Source organism: Ochotona curzoniae, unplaced genomic scaffold, assembly GCF_017591425.1.
Source record: "Ochotona curzoniae isolate NIBS_2020 unplaced genomic scaffold, NIBS_Ocur_1.0 contig_3819, whole genome shotgun sequence".
Classification (NCBI taxonomy): domain Eukaryota; kingdom Metazoa; phylum Chordata; class Mammalia; order Lagomorpha; family Ochotonidae; genus Ochotona; species Ochotona curzoniae.
Window position 1 is genome coordinate 30,099,000 of NW_024466004.1, and position 27,339 is coordinate 30,126,338.

Sequence of the window (27,339 nt, forward strand, 5' to 3'; positions counted from 1 at the left end):
GTTTGCGATGTCAATCAGGCAGTCAGAAATAAGAAACACACAGGTGAGAGATGAGCATTTGGTGAAAGCAGTTAAGATGCTGTTCAGGATGCCTACGTCACATATCAACTCGCCTGGTTTGGAATCTTTGCTCTGCTTCTGATCTTGCTGCCTACTAATGCTCCTCCCAGAAAATACCCAGGAGTGGCTTGTGTGCTTGGGTTCCTGCCACCCATGCAGGAGATCTAGAACAAGTTCTGCACTCTCAGCTTTGGCCTGACTCAGACTAAGCAGTTGCAAACATTTGAAGAGTAAGTTAGTCAGTGGAAGAAGATTCATTTATTCATTTTCTCTCTCACCAATGATCAAAAATAAATAAATCCTTTAAAATATATGCAGATGATGATGGGATGATGTCTTTCTACCAGAGAAAAGGAGCCCCAAAACTGCTCTTCTACGCTGTGGGTTCATTTTCAAGGCTGAGAAAGTCCCGTGACATATGAAGGACAAGTTAAATCACCCTCCAACCATATGAGATTATACAATGTGCCAAGCATTACACTTACATATTCATCAATTGGATCACCAACAGTGGGAGAATAAATGATCCTGTATTGCTGAACTGGCCCATCAGCATGATCCCAGGTTACAGAAAGGCTATTGGTTGTTTCCCCAAAGACTCGCATATTTCTTGGTCCACTTCGAGGCACTAAATTTGAAAATTAAATTATTAAAATTTTAAAAGCAGCATAAAGTTTGCTACCTTCCTGAAAACATGGCCCAGGTCACATTTTGGAAGTTAGGTTTTTCCTGATTTCTTTGTGATAAACAGTTTACTTCCTTAATACAAAATATACATCTTCTATGCTTTTAATGCAAGCCCAGCATAAAGTGGTACATCTCACAGGTACAACTACCTATAAAACTGTGTCACATAATACAATGTTATTAAAAAATAAATTAATTAAAAGAAAAACCTAAATGTAAAAATAGAAAATAGACTTTTTGTCAGTATAACCACCTCTTTAACGAAACCCAGAAGCCAAGCTTTCACATTTCCAGAGTGCCCAACTTGTGAGAAGACCCATCACAGAGCAGAAAGAAGAACCCTTCTTAATTTTAGGGGGAAAATGACCAAATCAAGTTCATCAAGCACAGAGTCATGAACCCAAAGCCTCAGTCTGAATGTGAATGTGGGGACTCCCAGGCAGAATCCCATTCAGAAACCTGTCACCTCCTCAGCAGAGAGGAAGAAAATCCTCCACACCCCCAATTACCACCCGCCTCCCACTCCTCACTCCCTCAGAGAAGCCACACCAGCAACTAGGGGAAGCGGAAGACTCACGTGTTCGTCCTTGGCTAGGGCTGGGATTGCCCTCTCCATCTGAGTAGAGGGCCACAATGTCCACAGAATAGGGTGTGTCTGGAATCAGCCGCTCCAGGTGCACTGTGCGGGTATTTCCTGGTACCACAATCTGAGAGGGGAGAAAACACCAGAATCTGCCTGAGAACAACCTAAATGTTTAGAGAGTCTTAATCAGCATACTAGTATTTATTACAAAAGACTGAACCCAGATTCATTGGAAGCCAATTGCATTTTTCTGCTCAGGCCACAGTGTCAGATGCCATTCCTCCTAAGGAATTCCCATTCTAAAAGAGGTTCATTCATTTTGATGTTTGATAGATTCAATCATCTCCCCATTTGTGTTTATGATGAATATTCTCAAACATAACCTCCAGGACTCATGGTGTTTTTCCAAGAATTAATTATTAATTATCAATCTACTTAAAATTCACTGAATATTTGTGAATTGGAAACATGCAAGGACAAACTGTAAGAGCCAATGAGGTAAGTTTAAGATAGCGTCATAACTAGGAAATTCATGCTTTACACCAAAATTAACACTGACAAATATTAGCTATGATTTATGTTTATCACTGAATTTAACTAATTTTGGTAATCTGAATTTTCCCAAAATCCTTTCTCTGAATAATCCTGTAATTAATACACTTGCCTTAATCATTTAAGGACCAGCATGCGTTTTAGCAGGCTAAATGCTGCTTGTAACCACATACCCCACACTGGAGTGCAAGTTCAAGAGTCAGCTACTTTGCTTCCAATCCAACTTCCTAATAACATACTTGGCAACAACAGATAATGGTCCCAATAAAGTGGGCCTTCACAATTACAAGAGAGGCCAGGATGCAATTCCTGGTTCCCAGGGCTCCAGCCTGGCCTTGACCTGACTACTGCAGCCATTTGGGGAGTGATTCAGAGGATAGAAAACCTCTCCCTTTCTCTCTCATTCTTGGTCTCACTCTCGCTCTGTCTTTCAAATAAATACACCTTTTCTGAGAAAAAGAAAAATTATGTAAATATCGTCTACTGGCATATCTTACTTCATGCTCTTGTAGGCTACCAAAACTGACACAAACAAGCAACATTTGTCAGGAAATGTTCCCATGAGTGGCAGTGTCACCTCAATGGCTGATTTATTATTCCCTGCCAGCAGCCATGGTAGGAGGTACAACAGAATCTACAAATTCTTTGGCTAAGCTCTAAGATGAGAAAATCACTTACAGATTCTGAGGGTCTTGTGCCAGACACAGGAGAATATACAACGCGATACTGCTGCACAGGCCCAGGAGCAGGATCCCAACGAACATCAAGGCTATTGGGTGTAGGATTATACACATGGATATTTCTTGCCAGTCCTCTCACCACTGAGGAAAGGAAAAGCAACATTTATTTCTTGGGCCTGCTAAACATGGCAGGCTTTTATCACTTTCTATAACCTACACTCTAGAATGGGATGAAAAGCCAGGCTATTTAAAAGCACACTAAAACTCCCCAAATTCAAAGTTAGTCTAAGTTAGGCAAAAAAGACCTCTGTTTATATGAAGCCACAGCTGTTCCAATAAAAACAAGCTAGAGGGCCTGGCGCAATGGTGTAGTGGTTAAGGTCCTCGCCTTGCACGCCCGGGATACCATATGGACGCCAGTTCTAATCCCAGCAGCCCCACTTCCCATCCAGCTCCCTGCCTGTGGCCTGGGAAAGCAGTGGAGGACGGCCCAAAGCTTTTGGACCCTGCACCCACTTCAGAGGCCCAGAAGAGGCTCCTGGCTTCAGATTGGCTCAGCTACAGCCATTGCGGCCACTTGGGGAGTGAATCATCGGATGGAAGTTCTTTCTGTCTCTCCTTTCTTTATATCTGCCTTTCCAATAAAAATAAAATAAATCTTAAAAAAAAAAAACAAGCTAGAGATACAGAGCTGGACATGCCCTGAAAGGACATAGAAGTAGGGGAAAAAGGCTTCAGCTGTGTAACTAAGTTATGCCAAGAGAGAAGAGAAGAGGCACTCCACAGAATCTGCCTTCTGCGTAAACCTCACAATCGCCATAGACACAGTCTAACTCAGGCAGCTACTGCACTCACTCATCCTTTCATTGATTCCTTCTTCACTCAACAAGAGCCACTAAGTACCTTCTCTGATTAAGAGAAAAGGCAAAAGGAATTAGAAATGAAATATAATCAATTCTCAATAGGGACTTGAAGAAAATAATCTAGGTACTAAACTCAAATTCTACTTTAGCCAATACTGTCATATTTTCAGACAACTATTTTTTAGTTAAAAGAAGCCATCCATGTTACTTTCCTTTTAACCATCAGGAAATATATCTTTGAAGCTAAAGAAACATTTAGCAGTATGCACAAAATACTTTGGGCTGTATTGCAAAGAACAGTAAAATCATCATAAACTGACTTATTAAAACATTAATAGCAAATAAAGCCTACAGAATTTTAATGTTCAAAAGTACTTCTTCAACAAAACAGAGAAATATGCAGTCCAAATAATATAACGAACATAGTTGAACAATTCACTTCATGAAAGCCAATTACAGAATAGTGAGTGCATCATGAAATTTTGCAAAGCAAGCTGAAGGAATTTTGGTCAGAGAAAGTGAAAGACTAAGTGACATTGTAATAATTACATACATATTTAAAAAGTCCTAAAGTCATTTCAAATAAATGTCATAAGTTGTTTTATTTTACAAAAACAAATGTTAAGAGTTGATAATGTTTGAGAGGTGAACTGGTGATAATTTTAATACGTTTAATTCTACCATTCTGCATTTGGCTAATTTTCTCTTATGGACTTCCTAGGACTTCTATAGTGAGAATCAAACTTTATGATACTATACTTTATGATACTATACTATACTTACATGTCCTTGCAGTCTCTGATACACGTCCTCCGTCACCTTCATTATAAACAGGAACTACTGTAATGGTGTATGGGGTATCTGGCTGCAGATTTCTGAGAATGGCATAATTGGTGTTCCCGGGGATTGGTACCTAAGAATTTTAATGAGGTATACAGTAATTCATTTGAAAACCTTGTGAGAGAAACAATGCTTCAAACAGTATAATACCGACTCAAGGCAAAGTTAGAATCAAGTTCCATAACACTGAAATACAATGATGTATCAACTCTTAAAAGGATTATGAAGACTATTATATACTCCTGTACACACTCCCCTTTGGAACTCCCTGGAATGATTGCTTCTGCCCATGGCATTAAACTTGCAACATCTCTGTTACATAGCCTTTAGGACACTAGCTACTTACTCTTAGTCAAGTCTTATTAAAAGAATACAAATTTCTTCAACACTAAAGGAAATTGGTTAATTTTCCCAGTTCCCCTTTAGATCACTCAACAACTACCATTCAAGATATAATTACCAGTTCCTCTGGGCCTCCTGCTGTGGGTGCATAAAGGAGCTTGTACTGGCGAGGATTTCCTTCCGCATGGTCCCAGCGAATATTCAAGGTGCTGGTGGAAGGGTCGTACACTCTTAGGTTCCTCACAGTGTTCAGAGGCTCTGAAATGCACAGAAATTGTAACAGCATGGTCTTCACAACCCCAAAAACACAAGCTTGGGGATAGCTTACAAGCACCCTACAACATAGCAGACACCGCATAAATGTTAAAGTAGTGAAAAAAATGTTTGGTAGTCTTGTGCATATGTCTCATCTACCCAACAGAGCAAGGCACTGTTTTATACTACAAAGTGAAAAAACAGCTCACAAATTGAGACCAAGATACTATTTGAATGAATCTTCCAACATTAATAAAACTCTGGATCCCTGGTATTTTGAGATGAAGGTACAATGTCAATGGCATTTACAAAAGATGTTGCAGGGACTCGGGTTTCACTTACTGGTCTTGCCTCTTCCAGTCATCCGACCTCCTTCACCATCTGGATACAGAGAGGACACAGTGATAGTGTATGGAGTGTCGGGCTTCAGTTTCTGCAGGACCACACTGTTCTGCCGTCCTCCAATCGTAGCCTTGAGTAAAACAGTCCTTGGTGAGCATCAGCCATCCATCTCCATCTCAACAAACTGTTAGAAAAAGCTTTCTACTGAACTGCTCTTGGGCACCCTTGCCAAGTTCTGGAATCATACACCACAGTGAGAGCTTAAAGTATGTGATGGTAGAATTTTGAAAGTAAAATATGCACCTCAGATCCCATGAAGGATTCCAAGCTTTAAACTGGTGACCTCAAAAAGATATTTCAACTTGCCAGCCACCAGCACTGCAAAATTTTATCCAAAACACATTTTACAGAACTCTTCCAAGAGAAGGCATGAATCACAAGCAAGCTACAAAGGGACTTCAAGATACCAAACAACTGCAGAATTTCAGAGACACTACCCCATTCAACATTAGTCTTTCTTTTTCACAGATGTTTTTTATTTACTTTAGAAGCACATTCAAATGATTCAGCAAAAGATCTAAAGCTCTTAGTGCTTCCCCCAAAGCCCTGCCACTCTAAGAGCATTAGCTGTGTAAACGACGTGGCCAGAGAATCTGCCAAGCCACACTCCAGCAGGGCTTCCCAGTTGTCTCCACCAGAACAGCCTTATGCTAAGAAGCTTCTCAATTTCCTCCAATTATGGAGGTTGAAGCATTTTATTCATTGCTTAAGGCCATCTAGCTATCTTGTTGAAAGAAAATTTGTACAATTTGTTAACAGTCTACTGAATTCAGATGTTTATGCATGCTAATTAAAATCACATGAAAATGGCATGTTGCCCACCATGAGTGCACATGTACATGGCTGGATGTGCCAGTGGAGCCCAGATGTTCCCAACTTAGCACCCATTTACTCAAGCAGACTGAGCTTCAGAGAAAACTTCAGCAAGTCAACTGAAATCATCCTCAAATGAACAAATTGACCTGTAGTGATTAACTTTAGTAGATTTAACATTTGAGGTTATGAGATAAATGCATCAATTCCAACACTAGCCATTTTTATTTTAAAAAAAAGTCTGATACATGAAAGGTCTTAGACTATCTACTCAGGAAAGCCAATCTCACAAATAGACCGTTGTTGACTTACTTTTCCCATGTAGCTTTACAAAAATAATTTTAGCTTTACTGATTCACTACTTTGATTACTTCAGGGACTAGCATTAAAATGCAAATATTCTTCACAATAACAAACTTTAAGGGATGATCAGCAAATACTTCCAGGGAATTAGTTTATGAGACTGTCTAATGATAGCAAACAGCTGAAGGACGTAAACAAGACTCATGGGAAGCAGTTGGAGCACTGGTGTCACCAGAAAGGGAAATACTAAAGAGAAGCTTCACCAAATCTGTCCTGGCACAGAACAAGAAGAAGCTCTGTTTCTAAAATTAAAGTATCCGTACATCTTATTTGTTTTATCTTAGTTTTTATAAAGATCAATTGGATACAGCTGCTATTTACTTTATTGTTAATCATCTATTTAACCAAAACAGACCCAAAAAGATCCCAGTCCAATCGCATCATACTACGTAAGACTGCCACTATGGAAAGCTCAAAAGACAACTCAGAAGTAACACTGAAGATTGGAATGTTTCTAATGCAGCTAAGTCCTTTTATGAGATTGCATCAAAAACCTTAAACCACCATCCTAAAGCTACGGCACACCTGAACTTCATATAACACTTCTCAACTTGTAAGCCACATCATGGGTGTCATGAAACCCACATCAAGCCAGAGAGAGTAAAGCTGCCACCAGTGAAGCCAGCATCTCATATAGGCACCAGTTCAAGCCCAAGTCCTAGTTGTTCCATTTTTTAAAACATTTATCCACTTTCACTGGAAAGTTGGATGAAAGAGAAGGAGAGGGAAAAAGATCCTCCATCCACCAGTTCACTCCCCAAGTGGCTGCAACAGCCAGAGCTGAGCCAGGCAAAGCCAGGCGCCAGGATCCTCCTATAAGTGTCTCTCACACATGCAGAGTCCTAAGGCTTTGGGCCATCCTCTACTGCTCTGCCAGGTGACAAACAGGGAGGTGAGTGGGAAGTTGAGCAGCCAAGACACGAATTGACACACATGTGGGATTTCTGCACATTCAAGATGAGGACTATAGCCACTAGGCTATCATGCTTGGCCCTCAGGTGCTCCATTTTGTATCCAGCTCCCTGTTAATTGCCTCAGAAAAGCAGCATAGGATGGCCCAAATATTTTGGGCCCCTGCCACTCATGCCGAAGACCTGAAAGAAACTCCTGGCTTTCAGCTTCAGCCTGAAGTGGCTTTAGCCCATGCAGTCATACGGAGAGTGAATCAGTGGATAAAAGACTCTGTCCTCTGTGTGTGTGTGTGTGTACTCTCTGCTGCCCTTTCAAATAAATAGATAAATCTTTAGAAAAAAAGACACACAAGCTTCAGCTCAGAAAGATGTATAATGATGGAGTAATAGAGATTACCATAACCAGATGTGGAGATACAATGCAATATGTATCCCTGCTTCCAAATCAAAGATGAATTCCCAATGAAACTGTCGGAAATGTGTAGACCATGGGATGCTGACTGTCTGACATTGTCTGTACCAGCAATTTAGGGGCACAAATAACAGACTGATGGAATCATGACTCCTCATGAAGGACTATAGTATTGTAGCAATGTGAGTAAAATCTCTTGGGGGTAGGATTTGGGGGGGGGCGGGTGGGAATCCCAGTCTCTACGAAATTGTGCCATAATATTCAAAAATTCAAAATAAAAATTTAACAAAAAAGTCAATGAGTATTTCTCTAAATCTATATAAGAAAATACTATGAGAAAAACAACCAAAGAATGCCAGACCTCACAAGAAGAATTACAAATGAATCAGTGTGTATAACTGCTTGGGTAAAGATTCTGGAATAGAATACTGTGTGCAGTTATAGTCACACACTTGACAAGAAACAAAGCTGAAGAAAATTCCAAGACTGGTAAGTAAGGTAAACAAGACGCACAAAGGACCTACTAAATGAGGGAAGACTGTGAGATGCAGTAGATGAGGGCTGAGTTGACAGGGATCTTATAACACATCAAATCCGGAACAGAAAAAAAATAATAAAAATAAACTTCCTAAGTAAGTTCAGCTACTTGTCTGTACTCAGTAAAGTTCCATATTCTACCATCCATAATCCAGTGCTAATACTTGTTAAGGGGAACATAAATGAGCTTGTGTGCATATCCAATGCTTTGAAGCCACTATGAAGAACAACTGTAATCTCCCAGGAGAACATTCAGTGAGCCTCTCAGACGACAAACCATACAGAGTAACAGCTAGAGTGAAACAATCCCATTCAATGGAGCAAATAATGTAGACCTTTAAAGTGTGATTTAACATTAGGGACAAAGCAATTTCAAGACAGATGGGCAGAGTTGGCCCAAGTTATAGTCTTTACAAAACAAATTACCGTCTGTTCATTGCCTTCCCCTGTTGAAGGCTGATAAGTAATTCTGTATTTCTGCACACGACCGCTGGCAGGATCCCACTTAACAGTCAAACTGTTCGATGTGGCATTGTACACCTGAAGGTTTCGTGGGCCACTTTTTGGAGCTGAAAGAAGATTATTGAAAACAGGGTTAACTCACAGAACAGTGCAACCCCCAAAATATGTACATATCCCAAGAAAATGGAAGTTTCATACATCTAATTTACAATTAAACTTGATGCCTTAACAAAGATGATTGTTGAAATCTTAAGTGGTTCTTGGTAAGAATGCTTGTAAACCCCAAAACTCAAAGTTAAGAGTCATAACTACAACATCATGGTATTTGGAGATGGGGCCTGTGTTACATGAGACCATGAGGATGGGGCTGTCCTGATGGGATGAATATTTTTAGAAGGAGAAAGGAGAAGCCTTGTTTTCTTTCTCTCTTCTTCACGTGGAGACACAGTGAAAAGAGGCTGCTTTTAAGCCAAGAAGAAAGCCATTACTAGGCACTGAACTGGCCAGCACCTTGATTCTGACTTTCTTGTCCCTACAACTATATTCTGTTATTTAATTCACCCCGTGTAACACCTTACTATGACAAACCAAAGTAATACACTGCTTAACAAGTAGTACAGGAACAAATTTTTTTTTAATTTTTGGTTTTTGGATTTTGCTTTAAGAAATGTCTACATAGAAGCATCCATAGTAACACTGTGCATTAAGCCACTGCTTCAGACACCCACATCCCCTTTCAGAGTGTCAGTCCTGGCTACTACACTTCCCATTCAGCCCCATGTTACTGTGCCTGGAAAGCTGCAGCTTATGCCTTAAGTACTTGAATTCTTCCTACTCATGTGGGAGACGTGGATGATTCTGGCTTCCATCTAGCCAGTCCCAGCTATTGCGGCATTTGGAGAACGAACCAGCAGATGGGAGAATTCTTTTTCTGTCACTCCTCCTTTCAAATAGTAGATAGATAGATAGATAGATAGATAGATAATAGATAATAGATAGATAGACAGACAGATGGATTCATCCTTTTAAAAAAGAAGAGGTGGGCATTTGGCCTACCAGTTAAAAATCCAGTTGGGATCCTGCATCCCATGCCAGCATGCCTGGTTCAAATTTCAGTTCTCCTGATTACAGCTTCCCACTACTGCACACCCTGGGAGGCAGCAGGTAATGGCTCAAATCATTGTGTCTCTGCCACCCACAGTGGGGAAGAAGTTTCATTCTTGGATCTAGCCTTCAGCCCTGACACTGCCCTGGCAGTTTCAGATACTTAGGGAAGCAAATCAACACAAAGGAGTTTTCTCTCCCTTGCTCTCTCTCACTCTCACTGTATGTTTGGGTGTCTGTCTTGATGCCTCTCAGATAAATATGGTTAGTTAATTTTTAAAAGACCTGTTTAAAAGCAATCCCAACCAACACCTTACAATAAAAAAGTAGAAAATCAGTTCACAATGTGTTTTATAGTATTTTTCATTCATCCATTACGTGTTCATTCAAACAGCAAATTAAAGTCTTACCTTGTGTTGTTAAAGGTATCAGACGCACTAAAAGAAAACATAATGGGGAGGGGGGGGACAATATTAGCAATGTGGTCATAATTCTATTGTTTAAATTCAACTTTAAAATGTTAATGTCCTATTTGAAAGCTGAACACCTACATGTGCGTTCACTGCCAGTCAGGTCATCACTTTCTGACTCATCAGGATAGATGGCAGTAATGGAAACTTCATAGAGAGAGTTGGGATTCAGATTTTCAAATACCAAAGTATTTTCATCTCCATTTACAATGGTCTTGTAGAAAGAAGATAAAAAAAATATTATCCACACAAAATTAAGTTTCCACTTTTGCACACTCAATGATAATTCGATGACATTGTTTAACCTGGTATTCCCCTTCCTATGAGCTCAAATGTCATTAGTTAGAAATGTTTATCTGGCAAACAGAATTCTTATCTCAGAATAAGATAATAATATATATTTCAAGCAATCATCACATAATAAAAAGAAATAAAATATTGAGGGTTCACACTACCTCCATCTTATCTGAACTCCCAAAAGGTGCCCAGGTTATTCTGTAAAGAGACACATCTGAAGCTCCATGATCCCAAGTTCCTCGGAAACTCTCTGGTGTTACATCAGTAATCCTTAGATTTGTCGGGGCTGGAACAGGCCCTATCATTGAAAAAAAGCAGGACTAAGTTTTGTACTGTGAGTTACATACTTAATCTAATATAATAAATAAAAATTGCCTTGTTTTATTTTATTTGACATGAAAACACTAAATATCTTGCTTAGAATCAAGTATTTCATCAAGCTAATTCATTAGAAAAATTAATATAACATAGAGCTCTGGAAACAACATGCATTATTTGCATATAGTTGGTTATTATTAATATTCTACTAAAGTCAAATTTCAAGGTACCATTTAACAGCCCCTCCTAACCCTATAGTTCTTAGCCTTTTTATGTCTACCATTCCTTAAGAATCTAATGAAAGCTATGGACTCTTCAACACAGGAGCATACAAAGCACAAGTTCCAGCTTAAATATCATACAGAGCATGGACATGTCTGTTCTAGTCACCAATAAGTCCAGAGTTATAAGAATCCACAAAAGTCTCATGGGAGATTCACTTTTAATTACATTCATTTTTTTTCCTTGGTCAATTTGAAGAGATCCTCCTAGCTGAAAGATCCTCTTTCTTCCCAAGACAATCATGAACTACATCTAATACCAAAACAGTCAATGTGATAGCCAAGGACACAGATAATTATTTGTTGCTCAAAAGTTATTATTCTAATGCCCCAAATGAATCAATTTCATTTTTCACTTTACAGGCATAATTGCTGAAGTTAAAAATGAAAATGTCTACCCTACTTTAAACAAAACTGGAAGTATTATATTTTGAAAATTGATTATGACATTTCTACTTAAACATAAAGCAAATTCCATCCTAGGAAAATTACCACAGAAAAGCAGTTCTGAACATGTTTAGAATTATAATCATGATGCAGGTAACGCGTGCATAAACTGTTCCCTAAAACTGATTCTAAAAACACAAATGAAATTGCTAAGAGAGCTGACATGGCAGAAAAACAGTAGAGTAAAAAAAGGAGTAGCTGACAAATCCAAACTTCAGAGGAAGGTTGTGGCAATTGATAAGATATCTGCTACAACTACATATAAAGTGCTGTATGCCAAGTATCAATAAGTCAGGGACACAACTCACGGGTGGTTTCTTGAGCAGTCGCTGGGGGAGACTCGCCCTCATCATACACTGCAGACACGCTGACTGTGTACGGGGTTTGGGAGAGGAGGTCTTTGAGAGGAGTGCTGGTCCGTGATCTGTCCACCTCTACCTGGAATTGCAACACATCAGTGGAATTATTTTCACAAAGGATTTAGTTTTGGCATCTCCCTGTTGTTTAGGTCTCAGCATAAACAATGTGAAGTGTGATGTAAAATGGTAATATTTCCAATTTGAATAGGAATCCAGAAACTAGGCACACTTAAAATGGTTCTAAAGCACGAAACATATATATGTCATATCTGGCAAATGATTTCTGCTGGGTTCAAACAACCTAAAAGTTTTTCACCTATTTCTTTTCATATCACCTCCTCTCTTTCCACATCATTATCTGAGGAAGGAGAAGTGGACAACCTTACAAACAGTATTCCTACTCTTTTAGTCATATGCTTGTGAAAAGATTCTCCAAGCATCAAATGAAGGTATGACAATGTCATTGCAAGTGGTATCGCACATGATAAATGAGCTCACTACACAAAGTCACTTATTTCTTCCTCAATGAACTGCCATCTTAAGAAAACAACAGTCAGTGTTTTTCCAAGAATGTTTCCACAGGTGGCTTATGCCTTTTGGGTGTGTTTTTAGGCTCCTATTTTGCTCACACAAACATGAAAAACAAAGCCTGCTGTGTCCTAATACTGCCGGTTGCTGATGCTGGCTTGCTTCAACTTCTGCCCACTATCATGGCAGACACAGCAGTCACTCTCATAATGTTTCCTGCCGAACAGGACACCAAGGAAGCAAGAACTAACTGAGGCTGCACCTGAGATAATGTCAGGTTGACTCCTTGGCCAAATAGGAAACCAGCAGCATCAGTTCCCTTTGTTGGATTGCGATGGGGATTTGTTCTTTCTCTTTCTTTCTTTCTTTCTTTCTTTCTTTCTTTCTTTCTTTCTTTCTTTCTTTCTTTCTTTCTTTCTTTCTTTCTCTTTCTTTCTATTTTAGGCTCAGTGAGTCCTACTGATTTTTATATAGAACAGGAAGCTGCATTGCAAAACTCACCAAATTTTAAATAGATTTGAAGGATTGCAAATTTGTGCAGATTCACTAGAACATAATTCCCGTTCTTCATAAACAAAAGCTGAGAAGAAATGTTCTCATTTGTTCTGCGCATTATCTCATGTTCCATGGAAAAGAACCTTGTGAGAGCTATGGACTATGAAAAGCTATGCTTTTCAAAGTGGAAATGTAAAACGAAATGGATAGGTACACATTTTTCTCTGACTGTAAAAGCAAGTTGTCATGGAAACAGCTATTCACCCCAATGTCATCTAAAAAATGTTAATCCTCTAAAAGACACTTTTGCAATAACGGATTTTTGCTTTCCCTCTGTCATACTCAGTTGTCATATCTTACTATTATCTGATAAACTCCCTCTCTTCCTCCCAGCATCTTCTTGCTGTCTTCTACTTTTAGAAACATTTTGACAGTTTAAGTAATTCCTACAATGAAAAGCACCATATAAGGCATCTAGATGAGAAGTAAATACCACTTACATTTTAGAATTCTTTACCTACTAAGGATTATGCTTTTAAGATTGATGTCACTTAGCAAAACATTTCTAAGCTCAACACAAAACAGTCCAAGTTTCAGTACTATCTTCATAAAGTGGCAAGTACTGAATGCATGTTATTATCTGAGCTAGTGTTTCCATATTGCCTCCAACCTGCAACACACCTCTTTGACATCCTCTTCCGGGGTTTTGTATCGAACAATGTATTTGCGGACTTTTCCAACCACAGGTTCCCAAAAGACATTCATGGTGCTGTGAGTCACATCTCTGAGTTTCACATCTTGAGGTCTGGGTAAAGGCACTGGAGAAGCATGGGATATTAGATCCAGATGTGTTTCTCAAGCACAATGCTCTAACTCATCCACACAAGCTTTCAAGAAACTATTTGGAGAAAACCTAAAAATGTGTTACCAAAATAACTGAAAAAAAAAAGGTTATGATCATAGAGTACCATTATTCCATTAGGTAGAACAGAATTCTCCATATGAAGGCTTTTTAAAAATAGAATACATTTTGGTTTTTATCAAAATGCTAACTTAACAATATTAATCTCTCTCACTCAATGTAAATATGCCCTATTACCATTTCTCTTAATCATCTCTCAATAATAAATCATAATTCATTACACATATACACACATGTTTCTTTGTCATAGTTAAGACAGTTAAGAGAAAATAAAATCAATAGTTATTCTCCCTTAAGATCGCAACAAAGAGGCTCATGACACAACCTAATGGCTAAATCCTCGCCTAGTATGTCCAGGATCCCAAATGGGTGCCAGTTCAAATCCCAGGTGTTCCACTTCCCATCCAGCTCCCTGCTTGTGGCCTGGGAAAGCAGTCGAGGATGGCCCAAAGCCTTAGCACCCTACACCCGTGTGAGATACCCAGAAGAAGCACCTGGCCTCCAGCTTTGGATCAGCTCAACTCCAGCCTAACTCTGGCTATTGTGGCTATTTGGGGATTGAACAAGCAGATGGAAGACCTTTTTCTCTGTCTCTCCTTCTCTCAGGGAATCTGCCTTTCCAATAAAAATAAATAAATCTATAAACAAGATTATAATAGAAAAATTATTGAATATGAGTAAAGAATATGAACAACAGTAAGCATCCAATAAACTTCTAAGAAAGCTCACAGAAGTCAAAATGCTTATAAGAAAATCAGAGGTCAAAATTCTCATAAGAAAATCAAAATGATAAGCTTTTTAAAGTTAAGCAAAATTACCTTTAAAAAAGAAAATAAGAGAATAATGATGGAATAGACTCAACAGATGTACTCCTTACCAGTTGGCCATTCTTCCACTCTCCCTTACCCTGCCTCTCTCTCTTCCAGAAGCTTTGCATCCTGTTCTGTGTTTGCACACCACCATCCTATCAATGCCACCTTCTCTGTGTACTCCCTTCCTCCACTGTGGCAGTCCAGCACTGAACCAAATCAGACATCACTTTATTTCGTCTAACTGTAACTCTGGGAGCATGTAAGTCCATTCCTGACTGACCTCACTCTATCAGCACCAAACACAGTGTAGCATATAAAAGGCAACTGATAAACATATACTTATTATTCATGACTCTTACCAGGGGAATCTCTCTTTTCTGACCCCGTTGAGCTTTTATTTCCTAAGTCGCTTTTTCTTCCCTAATTTTTCTCCTGTTTTTTAATTTCCTTAGACATGTCAGCTCAGACTAAACAATTTAAGCAAGGCATCTACTCCAGAATGTCCACCGCCACAAGTATGAAACAAAATACCAGCTACATGGACAGGATAGGTGCATTGTCATTTTTCTTTAAAACAAAAAGTAAGCTAAATATGAATTCTTGATGAAATAATCAGGAAGCCCAAGAGGGAATGACCAGCATTTGGAAGAGAAATATAAACCATTATGGAGTCCATATATTTTATACGGCTTTGTAATTTCAATACCTAGCCTAGCAGCCAAAGTCCTCGTTTGACACACACTGGAATCCCATATGGGCTCCAGTTCTAATCCCAGTGGCCCTGCTTCCCATCCAGCTCTCTGCCTGTGGCCTGGGAAAGCAGTGGAGGACGTCCCAAGGTCTTGGGATCCTGCACCCACATGGGAGACCTGGAAGTGGTTCCAGGCTCCCGGCTTCGGATCGGCTCAGCTCCAGCTGTTGTGGCCACTTGTGAGGGGAGTGAATCAATGGACAGAAGATCTTCCTTTCTGTCTCTCCTCCTCTCTGCATATCTGACTTTCCAGTAAAAAAACGAAATAAAATCTTTAAAAAGTATACCTAGTCAATGACTGACATACAATGGACACTATCTTTTTGATAGATGACATAATTGACCAATTCACTTAATTGAAACACATTATTCACATATGACAAAAGAGTTCCAACAAGAATTTTGGACATCTTGATCTTAAACCCACATTTTCCTACAAAACTAATATAATATTTCCGCTCTCATGAATCCAATACACCGTGTTTCATGGATTTAAGACAATAATGATTATAAGATGCACCACTATTTTATGTTCTATGCCTTGGTTGATATCTTGCCAACAGCAATAAGACACCACTGACTGTAAGATACAGTCCAACATCAAGCATGTTAAATGTGACAAATAATGAATATGCTAGAATCAACTTAATATGCAGTCAAAATCTATACATAAAGCATTTATTCCCCAATTTGATTATCAAAAGTAATGACTTTAATTGATGAACAAATCATCAATTTGTCATTAGCATTATGTAAAGAAAAAAATCTAATCAGCAATGTATTTATAGCAAAAGGAAAGAAAAAACTTGTAGTCTCTTACAGGTCATTTCCCGGGCAGTGGCAGGTTCACTGGTGAGGTCATACAGGACAGCCTGGACTGTGACTTCGTACTCAGTGTTGGGAAGGAGGTCAGACATCTGCACATCATTCACTGTTGGCCCCACACGCATCTGCAAATGAGGATGCCAAACAGAAATATGACACTCAAGTCAAGCGTCTCCACTGTGTAGGGACATCTGGTTGAATCACATGATATAACACAGCTTTATTTTTCTTTTACAAGGATTGAAATTCCTTTATCATTCCACTGTTTTGTCAAAATATCTTACAGGCTACCCAACTCCACTTCTGTGTTTCTCTATTTGTGTGTGAAGTAATAAATAAGAATATAAACAATCTCAGTAACACAAAGACTTCAGAAATACAAAGCATCAGGAATATTCAGTGGCTATATAAATACATAGGTTGACATATCTCACCTCCTTGGATTTTGTTGGTTCTGTGGTCTTAACAGGTTCATATGATACAGTGTACCCTGTGGCTCCTCCCACAGGCTGCCACTGCACACGCATGGTGGTAGGACCAATGTCATAAATATTCAGGCTGACTATAGGGACTGGCACTATCAAAACATAACAGAGACATTAGAGTAATTCCTTTCAGGTCACTTTTTACTAAGTGTTTCCTAATGTTATTCATATTAAAATATGCTAAATGGGGTGAGAAATCAATGCAACTCAATATAATCCTTCCCAAACCTCCCCCCCCCATCCAATCCTATAGTTCATTGCTCTTAGCACGCAGGACTACATAGTATAACCATTTGATAGGGAAAAAAATTTTTGGAATGCAAATAATATTACAGTGAGTCCATGTGGAAACAAAAATAGCCACAAACTTCCTGAGATTTAAATCTATTTTTCTGGAATATCATTAACTGCTTTTACACTTCAATCACAGAACTTCAGATATAATGATATTATAGTTCATGTTTCTTGAGGAAAATTATTGAAACAAGAGCTTCATACATTAGTAGGTGGAATTAGAAGATTTATGAGATATTTTTAAGAGAATTTCAAAGGTAGAGTAAAAAGTTTACAATCTTCACTGAAGACCCATATAGTTTTCAATAATTTTTTGTTTTGTGATTAAATTTAAAGTTTTCAGGAATCATCACATCACTCTTGCCAACTATAAAGCATATTATTTCTTGGTTTCTATAATTTAATATAATAGAATATAGGAAAGATAAGAGACTTAGGAACTAAGAAGAAAGTAGTCAGTTCTTGCCTTAGCAAGAGTAATGTTCATTCCTTCCTTTTAAAAAATGGCTTCCCTTCTTCTTCCTGGAGTCCAAGCAAGAAGCAAGAGGAAAGGAAGAACATCTCCCCCCCCCCAAAGCACCACTTACAATCAAAATCATTTGGAGCTTCTCCAGGGATAGTCAGAAAGAAAGGGATATCCCACTGCCAGTGGGACGATCCTGTACTACCGGAAATGAAACAGGCCATCTCTGCACAGCTCCTCTTCCTATGCCTGGGTCAGCCCCCACACATCACCTCTCCTCATCTACTTCTGAAGAGCTTCGCTCCTCAGTGAAATGTCACTATATCACAAGCACGCACTGGCTTGGTGTACTAGCTTCCTGAAAAGCATACATGAATTTTAAGAGATGTCCTGAAAGCAGGAAGCCTCAAGACACTAACAACTAAATAATACTGTTAAAGAGATTTTTCTCTCTAGACAAGAATGCTGTGATCAGCCATTCTATCAGCAGTGCCCATTGATGGCAGGAGCAGCCAAAAAGGAGAAAATTATTGGATATTTATTGAACACCTGCACAAAGAGGGCCTTAGGTAGACACGCTGGATAGAGATTCAGTGAGGACATTATCTGGAGAGATTAAAAAATAATTCCACATGGATCATTACCTCTTTACTCAGATAACAAAAGCTAGAGAAAGTTACATTTAGTTTGACTTACAGGTTTTTTCTGTGCCCTTTAGAGGCTCACTATATTCGTCTTCTACTACAGAATACACATTCACAACATACTCGGTCTCAGGCTTCAGATCTTTCAGCACTGTACTCGTTTCCAGTCGACTCACATAAAACTAAAGGGAGGATATAGCATAATAATAACTTCTATTATAATCAATTCCTTCTCTTCTACAATACTTACAAAGTAGTTAACTACAAAGAACTTAGAATAATTAAATGAGGCTGCTACTGCCTTCTGCTTTTGAAAACTACCAGATTACAGTGATATTTTGGACTACTCACATAACTTGTTCTCCCAGCTGTTGTTTTTCTTATTTGTAAAATGAGTGGGTAAAGCTAGACAACCTTTAATGCTCCTTTGAAAGTCTAATTCTACTACATAATCAAGAGCAAATCAGGCATCCCTTAATCACATTTTAATTAAAAGTCACGTTAACATTCTACAACTCATAAGAACTATAATATATGCAAAGTTCCTTCTCTCTAGTTAAGTTCAAATGGAAGCACCTGCCAACCATAGCAGAAACCACCATTCTGGACTGAGTTCTGCTTCACTTTACACTCCGTCTGCCCTTCACACATTTTTCTGAGTTCTAATGAGGAGAGCTCAGTCTCAGCAACGTAAAGGAGTGGATGTTGATGACGTCTACTCACTTCTTGATGCTTCCCTCCAGAAACTGGGTAGTATTCCACCTTATATCTATCCACACTGTCAGAAGGAGGCGTCCAGCTCACTCTAAAAGAACGATGAGTTCGCTCAGAGATAGCCAAATTGGAAGGTGCTTCCAAATCACCTACATATGGAAACAAAGTACATACACTTTTTTCAATATTATGGTGATTAAATTTGAATCTGAAACATTAATATCCTGATTACAAATTTTTACATCTTAAATACACTGAGTAGCTGCAATCAGCCAGTAGGAGGCCTTTTGCCCCTCAGACCTCTCTGAATGAGCAAAGCATTCTTCAGCCTCTAAAGATTCTAGCCTGAACTTATTCTTTCCTGAACACTTTTCCTCTTCTTAATTACACCAACAGATTGCCCGTCCCCTAGAGTCAAAGCTGACTCTGCTACACATTTGCAGATTTAAACAATAAGCAATGATGAGTCCTGACAACCCGGCCTCTCCATTATCTCTATGATTATTGGTACCATATAGGTTCACTTTCTGATTATCATCTTGATTACAGATATTAGCATTTTATTATACCTTATCATTTTATTAACATTTGATTGTCCATATTAACATCCTATCTCCATAAATGTAAAGATATCATCTGTGAGTACAGAATATGCTTCTTATTCATGTTTAGTTCCATTATAAAAACTAGGAAAGTAATAAGAAAAGCTAATCCCATTGACACTCAAAAGACAGTGAAAACAAGTATTTTAGAATGTGGGAACACCCAGAGCAAATATTTGAACAGCAACTAAGAAACCATTTAGAGCACCCACATTCAATATCAGAATGCTTTGATTCAGTTTCTGCTCCTCCGATTCCTACTTAGCATCCTGTTAGTTTACATTCTGGGAGAGAGAGCAACAGGCTCAAGTACCTGAATCATTACCAACCACAGGGAGGACGCAGACTGAGTTCCAGGCTCCTGCCTTCAGCTTGACCCTACTCTGAATGTGTAGGAAAATGGGTAGTAAACCAATTAATGGAACAGATATCTTTCTCTCTCTCTCCCTCTCTCCCACTGTATCTGGCTCTCTGCTCTCTCCCTTGGTGTCTGTCTTGCTCCCTTTGCTTTTCCAACAAAATTAAACTGAACAAATAAAAATGTTTTGAAATGTTAGGAAGATCTTATTGTTTGCAATCGTGTCGTCTGGGCACAGATACAGAAGAAATAACTAATATAACAATATCTAAAAATTAATACCAATGGAAATAGAAGTATTAAGTTCAATGGTACCAAACAAGAATGGACAAAACAGTAATTTAAAGAGAAAAGAATTTATCCAACGACTCCATGAACATAACAAATCATTCTCATATAAACTCTTCCAACTTTCTTTGTAAGTCAAAACTGAGGAGAGCATGGGCATTCCTAGCGTCTTAATTTGTATTGTCCTTGGGTCACAATCAACCTTAAAATTATCAACTAATTTTACTGTCTGGGAAACTAGGATGAATGCATCCATTACATGGCTGATTTTAAAAAAATGAAAACAGATAAAAGACATTTTCATCACCACTAAGAGTTCTTTCAGCCCGAACAAAACTACAACTCTCTCAGCTAATCCAAGCCAGGAGCCTACAAATTCTGGCTGTCTGGTTCATCTATTCTCCAGTGAAAAGGTCAGTTTCTTATTAAAAGTCCAAAAAAAGAAAATCTGTAACATCTTGGAGAAAGAAATTCAAGAAGAGGCATTCAAATAAATACATTCCCATCACTCAGAACATGTGAAACATTTCTGTTAAACATGTGAAACCATATCTGTTAAAGTCATTTCAACTTTTCCAAACTGGAATAAATTAATAAGGGATAATTTCTACCAAAATCTGCTCGTAACTGAAAGTAGATTTTCTTATAAAGATCAAAATTTTCATTATCAGTTTTTCAAAAACCTTCAGTTTGTTTATCAATCTTTACCCTATGATTTACAGACACAAATCCATCTTCACTCTCCTTTGTACTACAAATCTAACTTTATTTCTAAATCCTAATTTGCATGCAGAGCTATTTCAAAGACCCATAAAAACATCTTTAATCACATGACCCTTAATAAGTAATGACTTTTCTAGATCTCAGTTTCTTCATTGATAAAGAGAGATTATAATTTCTAAAGTTAAATCACTAAAAGTTTAACATCTGTTTTCATTTAGGAATTAGAACTGCAAAGTATCAAATTTCAACATCTACAGTTGAGGCAAAGAAAAATCTTTCATATCAGTGATTCAAAAAATAATTACAATAATACCAAATTTCAAAAAGCAAAAGTCTGAGCAAACCACCTAATGGAAACCTGCTAATTACAGTAGAGACATTGTATAAGAAAACATGTCTTCACTAAAAGTGAACGCATCCCTCCTTCTGTCTTCCACGATTTGTGTGTGCTGAGCGATATACACATAAACTAAATGTAGCTTCAAATAAACTAGAAGCCATTTGCTAGTATGGTGCTACCCCAGAAAAAGAAATTCAAGGGGGAAATCAGTACTTCTCAGTCAGGACCAGCTTCTTCCCTTGCCCTCAGCAAATATTCAGCAACATCTGAAGATATTTCAGCTGTCACAATTCAGGAACTATTACCAACATCTGGTAGACAGAGATAAGTAATTCAGCTAACCACTTCACAATGCACAAACCAGCATTCTCCTCAGCTCAAAATGGAATTCTCTAATCCAAAAGACTGATGCTGCCAAGTGTAGGAGACCCTGGGCAGCACTGACCTGGGCCTTTTACACTGTTGCACAAGTTAGTGGTAAGATCATCCACAATCCTGGAGAGGGACTCAAAATCTGCCACATTGTATGCATGCGTATCATCCGGGTCAGTGGCGATCATCTTCAACTCAACCTCATCAGCATTTTTAATACCTTGAAAAATGAAAACATACAAATTAAAAATATTTCTCAAAAATAAAAACAGGGGGGAAAAAAGCAGAATTTTAGTCTTCTAAGCACTAACTACTTAAGGCAAATGACCAAGAATTAAAATGTTACTAGCTGAAACATAAATATTATTTTTCCTCAATGACAAAATGAGTACTCATCTAGAGCCACAAAAGAGGAGCAGAGAATAACAGAAACTGAAATCTATCCTAAGCTGACTTCTTTCAGATGCTTCTTGCAGCAATTTCCCACCAAAAAGTGTCTGCTCAATGTTTTTTCTGGAAAGTAAAATGAAAAATATCAAAAATGAAATTGGTTCTGTGGAAAATAAAACAAGAATTTTCCTGAATCCTATTAATAATACATTTTTCCTCTTAATCCACTGCTTTGCTCCTTAAAAAGGGAGGTTGTGTCCCATCACAAGAAAAAAAATGAATCCGCTTCCTGGCACATCACTGTGATAAATAATCTGATAGGGAAGATATGCTTGTTTTTCTAGTCTTCTGATACTTTTCTAACTAAAAGAGATGTCCTTAGAACATGGTAACCCCAAAGATACTTCTCTCTTTTCGGGGCTCACCAATAGCAAACAGTTCCACGCCTTCATCCTTGAGTTTCTTTGAAGGTGCCTCAACATCATCCTGTGATTTTCCATCAGTAATGAGAACACCAATCTTGCGAGCACGAGGCCGCATTCCAGCTTGAGTTCTGAAGTTCTGTTGGCGGATGAAATTCAAAGCCATGCCTAGTGGGAGTTTTGGTTTATTTTTTAAAAAGAGAGAAAGAGAATCCATGACCTCACTGTTTAGCCACATGCTCTAACCCATAGCACAAGCTGAAAGAGTCCCAGGGTATCCTCACTCACCGGTGAGAGTATTGCCTCCTTTGTAGGGTAAATTTGCCACAGCTTGCAGCAAGCTCTTCTTGTCACGGTGAGTATTTAACTGCCATTCTGTTCTGGGGTCCCCACTGTACTGAGCAAGGGCTAAAACAACACCATTGGTATTAGTATATATATATAGTGAAAAGCACTTAACAAAAATGTCACAATGTCTTCAGTACTATCAGAATGAACCTACCAATCTGTACTCTTTTGGGGCCGATATCAAAGACCTCCACAATGCGAGAAATGAAACTTCTCACAGTTCTAAAGTTGGCCCGGCCGATGCTCCAGGATCCGTCCACCAGCAACACAATGTCTGCCTCTGCTCGGGTGATACACTCCATCCCTGGCACCACAATCAGGACACAAGACAGTAAACAGTTGTAAACAGTAAACAGTTGTTGGCAGGGTTCCTCCCTAGCCAGCCTCTGCTACTCAGATATTCAATATTGCCTAACTCAGTACTATGGCTCAGCTCCTTGTTTTGGAGCAGGAGACTCTGAAAATAGGCCTATATGATGTATTGGTCTCAAAAAACACTTTCACAGAGACTACCAATTTCTCACAGGATCATTTAGTGGCAAATCTCTTCATCTTTGCCTACATTTTCTGCTCACAGTCATAAAGCCTAGAGACTTGACTCAGACCATCATTGTAAATTGCATGGGCTCACATATTCAAGAGATGAAATCAATAATAGTATTTAGCTATCTTACTATAAGACTTGAATAAAATTTTAACTTAAAGATTAGATGTTGCATTCTTCTGTAATACTTCACAGTCATTAGCAGATAAGTATATAATGGACTGATAAGACATGTAAACTATAAATGGTTTCAATGAGCCACACTTTCTCTTAAAATAATGAAGTTCCTAGGCGATTCTCGCATATAGTATAAAGATTAAACATTTGTATCCTAAAATTAGACCTTCTTTAAAGAGAGGCATATTTTAAAACCTAATAAGAAAATAAAAACCTGATACAGCATTACATTATGTTATTATTAATTATTTAACTCTGCTATGTATAAAAATCAAGTCAATACAGATGGTGAAATAAGCACATTTAAAAAGCCAAGAAAGAAGGAAGACAATTTAGAAAAGTATGCAAACAAATACACAAAATGAGAGCTGTAGAGACAACAAGCACAAACACTGATACAAAGCTAGGGTGCTTTGGGGAGAGAAAACAATCCCAAATCCACAGTGTACAAGCTACAAAATAAAAATATAAGTTGGTTAATATCATCATAAGAAAATCAATGACATTAATGCAAAGCAGCAAGTTTTAGTGGTCATTTATTTTATCCACAACCATTTTTTTAAATGTTCCCTTTTCCAGGGACTTATTTCAGCATCTCATCATTACATCACAAAAAGGTCATTGACAAAACATTAGGAATGCTTATCAAATTACAATGTACCATGTGCCAGCATCTACCACCCATCCCATCAGGTATTTAGGTATCCCAAGTGTTATAACAAACAACTAAGTCTTAGCAAATCTGCTCCTACTCTGTCTACTCCTCCTGTTTCTTAGTTAATGATAAAAAAAATTTTTTTAGAAATAAACTCTGTCTCTAAGTATGTTAGAGACTAGTTTCATGTACATCAAGGCTGCAACCACATTAGGGCAGATCTAAGGAGCTTAACTTACTATTTTGCTTCTCAAGTTGTGGCTGCCCACTCTTTGATGTAACCTCACTTTGCTTGTCTGGCCTAAATAACTCATTGCTGCAATTACTTCAACAAAATAAAACTGCATCTAGTCACCTAAAACAAACAAAAAATATATACAACACCTTACACTTGGGAAAAATTCAGTATTAAATAACAATTTAATATGTAATAAATGTGATGCTGACAAGGAAGCCTTAAACAATTTCAAAAGTATGCTGATGAGATTCATGAAAGAGCTTCTTATTGAACATAAATATTATGTAAAAGTTTCATAATCACTTTTCATTATATAATCTAACAGTTCACATTTGAAATAATTTCACAGTGCTAAGTTTCCCTGGGGGAATATAACTCAGTTTCTTACCAGAGGATAAAAATGGCATTACAGTTGTGTCAGAAAGGGTAGTCATTTCTTGTCCAACAAGTGGTGAACTTTCTCCTCCATCAAACATTCCAAAAACATTTACTTTATAGGTGGTACCTGCCCTGGAATATTAAAGTTATATGACTTGAATGGGCCGCTGGTTCATGTGGTAGCATTTTTTCTTATTTCACTAGCATTTATTTTATTTCATTAAAATATTCACAAACATTCACTCAGAACTTCTAATGTACAACATTTTAAGAGAAGAAAAACATCTTCCCTCACATTCTAGTTTATGATGAGCCAGTGAGCATATCAGAGGACAGTGATGATTCCCAGCATCCACTGCCATCCTTCCAGTGAACAACTCTTACAACGCTCATCAATAGGCTTTGAGAAGATGGTTGAATTCTTGTACCTTGTGAGATAACGTAAGGCACCCAATACAATGCCTAGCGCGTTGTAAGTCCAGTAACTTCATTTTGCCCTACTCTGGTGAAAGTGGATGACAAGTATGGGTAAAGATCTCAATATTTTTGAGTGAGTGTCCCAACAAATAAACTGGCAAAGAGGCAATGCACAGTAGTCCATTCTTTTCATTGTAATGAATGAAGAGTGTTGTTCAAACTCAAACTTCCTTGTTTCCCACTGCAGGGCCTGAAGCTAAACCTTTAATCAGCTCAGCCTGACCTTCTCCTGTCAGCTGGCAGCAAGCACAAAGTCTTGCCTTCTCCCTCCCATGCATCCCACTGGAGAAGGACTCACACTTGAGATCTCAGCGTGAGTCAGCCAGTCCCTTCCAGAAGGCCTCACACTACCACATGGTTATATATTATGAATGCTAACTTTTAAGCATCAGGGTTTCTATTGAGAAAAAACACCATTCCTGATTGCCTAGTAGCAAAATTAAAATAAAAATTTTGCCCAGGCCTAAATACTGTTGCTAACCTCTTGGGTCCTAACCTCAACTACAGCGGCACCAAGAATGAAAAAGCAACTTTTGCTGAGTCTACATACCCTTGTGGCTGCAGACATATATGTAATTATTCAAGTAAGGCCTCTTAGTGCATAAGTTGCTCTATCTTGTAGCACAAGTGTGATTAATGCATACCTAAGTTCCTCCAAAACAACCGTGTTGTCATATGGTCCAACCACTAACTCCCCCAGTCTTCTGTCATCCCCTGTGGGGTGGAATGTGACTTTATAACCCTTCACTTCCCCAGGGGCTGGCTCCCAAGTCACTCGGAAGCTTGACATGGTTGGATCAGATGTTTTGAGGTTTCTGGGTGACTTAAATCGAGAAGCTGCAATGATAAAAACATTTTTAAAATATTAGCCATAAGATTAAACATTTGGAAATGTTCTATTAACTCCTACAAAAATGTGTATTTATATAATATGTTAATTCTGGTAGCACAAGATATCATGTCCTACAAAAGCACTGTTCACAGAGTGCTATACAAGTAGATATATAAATAAATCTCAGAATTCCAACCAAGTTAGCAGTAGAACATTAATCCACAGGATGATTTGGCTGGGAACCACATTGATAAAGAAAAAAGAAATCATGCATACCACTTAATAATTACAATCTGTTATGGAATCAATTTTAAACATTTACAAAGGAAGTACATACATTAAAATCTTTTAAGGAATTATATAGTTTCTCCCATAAAAACTTCAGTTTTTTGTTTTTACCTGTTGTTCCTGATCCTTGCCTGATCTTTCCTTCCCCAGTCTTGTATATCGGGAGAACTGTAATGTCATAGGTGGTCTGGGGTTGAAGTCGCTTTAACACTGTTGAAGTGACTGTGGGTGGCACCTTAGCAACCATTTGCCTCCCTCCTCCTTGGGGGCGATACATAACACGGTAATTGACCACTTTCCCTGGTGCTGGCTTCCATGTAACTCTCATTGTGTTTTCTGTTTCTTCATCTACTTTCAAGGTTTTGGAGTCTCGGGACACTGTAAAATAAAAGGAAATTTTCAAACTTTCCTTACTACATCGAAAGAAATTACATGTGTCCAACTGCTTGTGTATGTGAAAAGCTAACTGTGTTTCTATAAGTAGTTCATTCTTATTCAGCACTTTCATTTCTCATAAGCTCATAATCTCAGTGGCATCTAAGTAAGACTCTCTTTTCATCCTGCTCAGTCTGAAAAATGGAAGTTCATATTGCAGGGATTTCCTGTTTGCATGATAGCGACTTTTGTGAAGAAAATAATCATTTCCAGAGATAAAGTTTTAGAATTTTTCATTTATTTTCATCTATAAAGAATTACCCCAGAGGTAGTATTATTTTTCTGATACATAATTAGGGCTTATACGCACAAAAATTCAGAATATCAAAATCATGAATGCATAGTTAGATATTTTACTCATGTCTTTTACAAAAAGTTGCAATACATAACCAAACAAGTACTATAGAGTTTCTATTTGTGATTGACTTAAACATATACTATGAACAAAAAACAACTTCCAATACAAGAAAATATCTCAAGGGCAGAAAGGATATATTAGCA

At 38.2% G+C, this 27,339-nt stretch overlaps 1 protein-coding gene across 1 annotated transcript in view; it reads right to left on the bottom strand.

Moving 5' to 3' along the window:
- COL12A1 (collagen type XII alpha 1 chain) overlaps positions 1–27,339 on the bottom strand; it is a 110,383-nt gene that overhangs the window by 42,456 nt on the left and 40,588 nt on the right. Inside the window, exons 15-37 of the mRNA XM_040983050.1 lie at positions 26,515–26,781; positions 25,928–26,120; positions 24,817–24,938; positions 22,969–23,118; positions 22,755–22,874; positions 22,470–22,634; positions 21,728–21,874; positions 18,981–19,120; positions 18,310–18,439; positions 16,806–16,948; positions 16,367–16,496; positions 13,743–13,879; positions 11,988–12,117; positions 10,792–10,931; positions 10,418–10,550; positions 10,277–10,303; positions 8,727–8,869; positions 5,205–5,334; positions 4,726–4,865; positions 4,209–4,338; positions 2,561–2,703; positions 1,325–1,454; positions 546–688 (exon numbers count right to left, since the gene is read on the bottom strand). Of these exons, the coding sequence (XP_040838984.1) occupies positions 546–688; positions 1,325–1,454; positions 2,561–2,703; positions 4,209–4,338; positions 4,726–4,865; positions 5,205–5,334; positions 8,727–8,869; positions 10,277–10,303; positions 10,418–10,550; positions 10,792–10,931; positions 11,988–12,117; positions 13,743–13,879; positions 16,367–16,496; positions 16,806–16,948; positions 18,310–18,439; positions 18,981–19,120; positions 21,728–21,874; positions 22,470–22,634; positions 22,755–22,874; positions 22,969–23,118; positions 24,817–24,938; positions 25,928–26,120; positions 26,515–26,781 (3,233 nt within the window). The remainder of the gene's footprint in view (positions 1–545; positions 689–1,324; positions 1,455–2,560; positions 2,704–4,208; positions 4,339–4,725; positions 4,866–5,204; positions 5,335–8,726; positions 8,870–10,276; positions 10,304–10,417; positions 10,551–10,791; positions 10,932–11,987; positions 12,118–13,742; positions 13,880–16,366; positions 16,497–16,805; positions 16,949–18,309; positions 18,440–18,980; positions 19,121–21,727; positions 21,875–22,469; positions 22,635–22,754; positions 22,875–22,968; positions 23,119–24,816; positions 24,939–25,927; positions 26,121–26,514; positions 26,782–27,339) is intronic.